The following is a 6,271-nucleotide window of genomic DNA, read 5'->3' on the forward strand; positions in this document are numbered from 1 at the left end:
ATTTGTTTGAAGCGGGAGGGATTTTGTGTGTTTGTGATGTTATCTTGGGGTTGATATGTTTCCCAGCTGGTTAATGTGATATGACAGTACAGCGACGTGTGTGTGTGTGTGTTATAAATCACAAGTGTGCATTTCAACCACAATTTACAATCAAATTTGTGCATGAGTATGATCATTTTCTAAACGAGGTTCCAGTATGTTTGACTGTGTGTGTGTGTGTGTCCAGCCAGTGTATTGCAGGCCATGGCCGTGCTGGTCTGTGCAGAGATGTACCAGGTGAAGCGTCTGCAGCACCTGTGTGAGGTGTGTGTATGCGCCTACCTCCAGAGCATGCCTAGCCGAGAGCTGGCATCAACCAGCATCAGTGTGATCCGCCTTCTCCGCAGGGCTAAGGTTAGTGTGTGTGTGTGAGAGATATACAGTTGAAGTCGGAAGTTTACATATACCTTAGCCAAATACATTTAAACTCAGTTTCACAATTCCTGACATTTAATCCTAGTCAAAATTCCATCTTAGGTCAGTTTATTTTAAGAATGTGATATGTCAGAATAATAGTAGTGATTTATTTAAGCTTTTATTTCTTTCATCACATTCCCAGAGGGTCAGAAGTTTACATACACTCAAATAATATTTGGTAGCATTGCCTTCAAATAGTATAACTTGGGTCAAACGTTTCAGGTAGCCTTCCACAAGCTTCCCACAATAAGTTGGGTGAATTTTGGCCCATTCCTCCTGACAGAGCTGGTGTAACTGAGTCAGGTTTGTAGGCCTCCTTGCTCGCACACGCTATTTCTGCCCACAAATGTTTTATAGGATTGAGGTTTATTTATTTATTTATTTTTACCAGAGGACATTTCTCCAAAAAGTACGATCTTTGTCCCCATGTGCAGTTGCAAACCGTAGTCTGGCTTTTTTATGGAGGTTTTGGAGCAGTGGCTTCTTCCTTGCTGAGCGAACGTTCAGGTTATGTCGATATAGGACTTGTTTTACTGTGGATATAAATACTTTTGTACTGGTTTCCTCCAGCATCTTCACAAGATCCTTTGCTGTTGTTCTGGGATTGATTTGCACTATTCACACCAAAGTACGAATCTCCTTCCTGAACGCGTCTCCAGAACGCGTCTCCTTCCTGAGCGGTATGACGGCTGCGTGGTCCCATGGTGTTTGTACGTGTGTACTATTGTTTGTACAGATGAATGTGGTACCTTCAGGCATTTGGAAATTGCTCCCAAGGATGAACCAGACTTGTGGAGGTCTACATTTTTTTTTTCTGAGGTCTTGGCTAATTTCTTTTGATTTTCCCATGATGTCAAGCAAAGAGGCACTGAGTTTGAAGGTAGGCCTTGAAATACATCCACAGGTATACCTCCAATTGACTCAAATGATGTCAATTAGCCTACCAGAAGCTTCTAAAGACATGACATCATTTTCTGGATTTTTCCAAGCTGTTTAAAAGGCACAGTCAACTTAGTGTATGTAAACTTCTGACCCACTGGAATTGTAATACAGTGAATTATAAGTGAAATAATCTGTCTGTGTACAATTGTTGGGAAAAATTATTGTCATGCACAACGTAGATGTCCTAACCGATTTGCCAAAACTATAGTTTGTTAACAAGAAATTTGTGGAGTGGTTGAAAAACAAGTTTTAATGACACCAACCTAAGTGTATGTGAACTTCCGACTCCATTCCAAATCGACCCCTACTCCTTAACCTCTCCAAAACATTGGAAGCAATATGGTGAAGATTCTCACAACCATAAACTCATATTCAGATATACAGGAGTGCCTAGAGCAGGGCTGTTCAATTCCGGTCCTTGTGGGCCAAATCACTTCTGGTTCATGTTTTTAACTGGTAGTAAATTGCACTCACCTGGTGTCCCAGGTCTGTATCAGTCCCTGGTTTGAAGGAGGGCATGAAAACCAGATGTGTTTTGGCCCTCCAGGACCAGAATTGAACAGCCCTGTCCTAGGGGAAGGATTTGGTATTCAGCAAGAGTATGTATGTGTTCTCTTTTCTGTGTATGTGGCTAGCTCCCACAATCCTCAATGGTCTCCTTTCCTTCACAACCTGACAAAGACCATGGGTCTATCATCTGACCATGGTTCTAAATAATATTCCTCTGCTTGTATCCATTCCTTATCTGCACTGACAAACTTCTCCAGCAGCATCCTCCACATTGCTTTCCAGAGAGATGAGACAAGGAGAAAACACTTGACTATTGAGATGCACCCCTTGGTTTCAACAAGGTTTATAACTCTGTGCCAATAAAGAGAGAAATTATTAAATAATGCTAGTATTTTTTATATATTTTTTTACAATCCTTACCACAAACCTGAGAGGATGTGGTTGGTGAAAGCCACTTGTATCCTAAGCTGTGAAGCGTTTCTACCATTGTGCTGTCACCTATCCAGCTTTCAGGTCATTAGTTAAAAAAGCTTGAGGCAAGGAGAGCATATGCATGCATGCACATTTCACAGGGTTGGAAAATGACATTTCCATGTGGAAGTCATTGTTGTATTCTGTCTTGTAGTTTCTATTTTAAAAGCTACAACATAGCTGACTTACCTCCTCCATATCCCTCTCTTTTTAGTGACAGTACATATTTCCTCAAACAGCTGACACGTACCACATTTACCACCAATGACCCATTGTTATTCGGGATACTCAAGTATTCTGTTTTGAGTTGATGCATATAAACATCATATCCCTACATTTAGTTAAAATCTCAGTTATGAGAAACTTGGATAAGAAGCCTGGGCTATGCCGATTTTAGACTTGATACTATGGCATGTAAACATCTTAGCCCGTTTACTGTTTTTCGCAGTCTGCGGAGTCCGTTTTGCATATCATGGATGTTGTGTGTTGATGTTTTCATCTGATTGTGAAACAAATAACTTAAAGTAACCTATCTGAGTAGTTTGATCCACCATAATAATTAATTTGGCTGATAGTCCGTATTGGACCATATAGCCTACTGGCTACTTTCACCCCTAATTTCGACAAGTTTCTGTTTATAATTCCCGACATTTGGTAGGCCATTTATTTATCAACTATAGTTAGATACATGCATCTTCTCTTCTGTTATAACTTGTTGCCATAAAGTAGTGCTCCACAGAATATTGTCTTAACTAGATTACTAATGAATTATATCGATGTAACAACGGTAAAGTTGTCTTTCGTTTAGGGACCGGGGAGAAAAACGCATTAACTCAAACAGTGAAAAGATTCCTGTGCAAAATGTCATCAGTTTGACTGGTTTTAAGAGAATGAAAAGCTGAGAAAACGATTTAACACATTTCTGATAAGATTTCAGTTGGTCTGGTGTGCATATTTTATGCGGTTGAAATACTGTCTGCTTGTAGAAGTGTCAAATGTAACAAAAGTTACAGTACATTTGCATTTTCTCATGAGATGCTGAAAGAAATTATTTATCCACTCCTGTTCGAGATAAAATTAATATTTGTTCGATCATTTTAATGCAAGAAATGCATACTTCTGCAGGAGTTAATATTACGGTACATATGAGAGGTTATAAGCCTACAGTCAGTGTCCATACTTCAGTAACTAAGCCATTTAAACATTTGGAATATTCGGTTCATGGATACAGGCATACTCGTGAGTGGGATATCAAATAAAACCTGAAGCGGGATATGAGCTACTTACTATCAGGAATACTGTGAGTATGTAAACATGGTCACTGTTCCCCTCTCTCACAGTGCCACAATGCAGAGCAGCTGTATGTATGGCTACTCCACTTCATAGCCAATAACTACCTAATCTTCAGCCACAAGCCTGACTTCCTGGAGCTCTCAGGTGAGAAACCATAGGGCAGATCACAGGGCATATTAATAAGTCAAAGCTACTTACTAAGTACAACTGGTGTTGCAAGCCCCATGCGTCAACCAACTGAGCAATTGGACCTGCATGACAGTCACCATAAGCTATGGCTGATGCAAGCTGTTGTGAAAGCTAATGGGTTTTTGTATATAATTTATCATATGATAAAGTGAACTGTAAACCCATTCAGTAGACATACTGTCAGTTTTAATAGCACAGATTATTATGTAGAGGACAAATTCTGAAAGGGGACATATTACAAGTGACATTAATAATTATGACTGCCGATGTAGTGGAATAGTGGATTGCTAAAGCGTGTAAAAAAACATTTACACCGTACAATTTTGTAAATAGGGCTTGCACACCTACGACGCTAAATTGGCGTTTACCTTTCCTAATGCCTGTCAAGCCACGGGGTCCCTGGTTATGACAGATTTAGAAGACACACTGGTTAATAAGCACACAATGCACGTTTAGTAGCATCTACAACAGGTTTATTTCCATTAACAATGTCATCGTACACAAGTGCATATATCAGGTCAAATGGACGGGTCTGGAAGGGCACAAGTGAAGAGATACAAAGACTAGACAGTAGGCCTACTACACATTATTCACACTGGTGCAGTTCTCAGGTGTATGTAAGCACAGGGGTATCAGGCAGAACACTTAGTCAAAACAGAAAATGTGTGTCAGTCTGTTTCTAGTGAAAACAGTGAACAACTTGTGAACATTTCTGAATTATATTTTCTTATATTACATTTCTGAATTATAATATAATAATTATAATATATACTGTGGATGGCTTCATTGAAAATGTTTGTTTAGGCAATGACAGAAAAATGTATCCTGGCACTGTTTGTGTGCGAGAGCGAGAGGTTAACATGCCGCCATGGTGATATCATCACGGCAACCTTGTGTTTTTGTCGTCTCGGTTGACAGAGGAGGAGCGGGAACAGGTGGAGAGACTGCGCTGGCCGTCCCGAGGCTACCTGCAGGAGCTGAGCGAGTATCAGCAGCGCCGACGCAAACTCAAGAAGTCCCGCTGCCTCGTCATGTGACACCCACCCGCCGCCACACCCTGGAGAAATAGTGAGAGACCGAGAGGAGAAGGTGTGGGGCAAGAGACAGAGGACAAAGAAGAGGGGGAAAAGGTTGGCAGGGAGGACTTGAGAGAGAAGGAGAGAAGACGCTATAAACAAACCAGACTTTAATTCCAAGCTATCTGCCTGAATTGGACAGTGAATAAGGGGAACAGAAAGCTAGGCAGCTTGGGAAAAGAAGACCCAGAGGGTTGAGCGTGGAGCAGAAAAGGTCAAAAGGCGACGTCAACGGGAGGTGAAATGCAAGACTGACGCACCCTGGTCCTTTAAGATCAACACCTGACTGTCTTTGGGACAAAATGACTGATCTATTTAACCAGGGAGAATTTCAAAATGACATACTAGGGTGGAAAAAAGAAAATGGCTACATTCCAGGTTTATCTTTGCAGTCGCGGTGGCTGCATATTTCAGAAGATTGCTATAGCATACTTGTGGTTCCTGAGATGTAAAGCCTTCTTCAGGCACTGTGCAGCTGCAAAAACATAACCTGTCCATAGAGGATGCATCTATGGCCCGGAGATTATTGGTAGAAAAATGGCTGTGTCCATGGCGAACCCTAACCCTTTTCAAGGCAAATTAACTGTGTATCCATGTAGAATGGACAGTGATCATCTTTGCCATCTCCACACAGGAGATGCATATATTTTTTATTTAAGTGAAGATGGTGCTCAAATGAACATATATGCACGGGAAACGTTCAAAGGAACAGGCTGAAACGCATCTAAAACGTTTGGGAGTGTTCTGTCTAATGAACGTGACCATTGATTGTGCATCTATAGAGGATGTCTATTTAATCTATGGACACAATCCTCCAGTCCCAAATCAACCCATGGCACTACACCCTACACACTTGTTAATGTCCCCTTCCTTCATATCCATAATGGTTCATCCAGAAATGTCTAGGGCTATAGGAGTTGATTTGGGTCGAGGCCACCATAACTGAGTACATAGTGGCCCTACATGGTTGTCTTACTGGGTTCTTCTGCAATGCTAAATCCTCAAAAAGAGAGCACCCATGTTTAACAGCATTGGGGCACCTGGAGACTTAACACACACACGAGCACACACGATCATTGAAACCCTAGCCAAACAACACCTCTGGTTTGACCACACCTCAAATGTGTATTTTTTTTGCCATGAGATTATAATTTGATGGTGCTGCAACTATTTTTGTACTGTGTACTGCCTGTACCAGGGGGTGTTTTGTAACGTCTGGAGAAGAGCTAACTGCATGTGGAGACTAGAGGGTGTAGGTGTTTTATTTGGTGACCAGCCGGCCATGGGGGATGGTTGTGTACAGTGATAATGGTGACCTGAGTCACTCGGAATAA

At 41.3% G+C, this 6,271-nt stretch overlaps 1 protein-coding gene across 1 annotated transcript in view; it reads left to right on the forward strand.

The window, feature by feature from the left end:
• The window catches only part of rhobtb3 (Rho related BTB domain containing 3), a 30,474-nt gene extending 25,576 nt beyond the window's left edge, over positions 1 to 4,898 (forward strand). Inside the window, exons 9-11 of the mRNA XM_039015521.1 lie at positions 227 to 393; positions 3,720 to 3,816; positions 4,780 to 4,898. Of these exons, the coding sequence (XP_038871449.1) occupies positions 227 to 393; positions 3,720 to 3,816; positions 4,780 to 4,898 (383 nt within the window). The remainder of the gene's footprint in view (positions 1 to 226; positions 394 to 3,719; positions 3,817 to 4,779) is intronic.
• Positions 4,899 to 6,271: the final 1,373 nt, after the last annotated feature.

Source organism: Salvelinus namaycush, chromosome 20, assembly GCF_016432855.1.
Source record: "Salvelinus namaycush isolate Seneca chromosome 20, SaNama_1.0, whole genome shotgun sequence".
Taxonomy (NCBI): domain Eukaryota; kingdom Metazoa; phylum Chordata; class Actinopteri; order Salmoniformes; family Salmonidae; genus Salvelinus; species Salvelinus namaycush.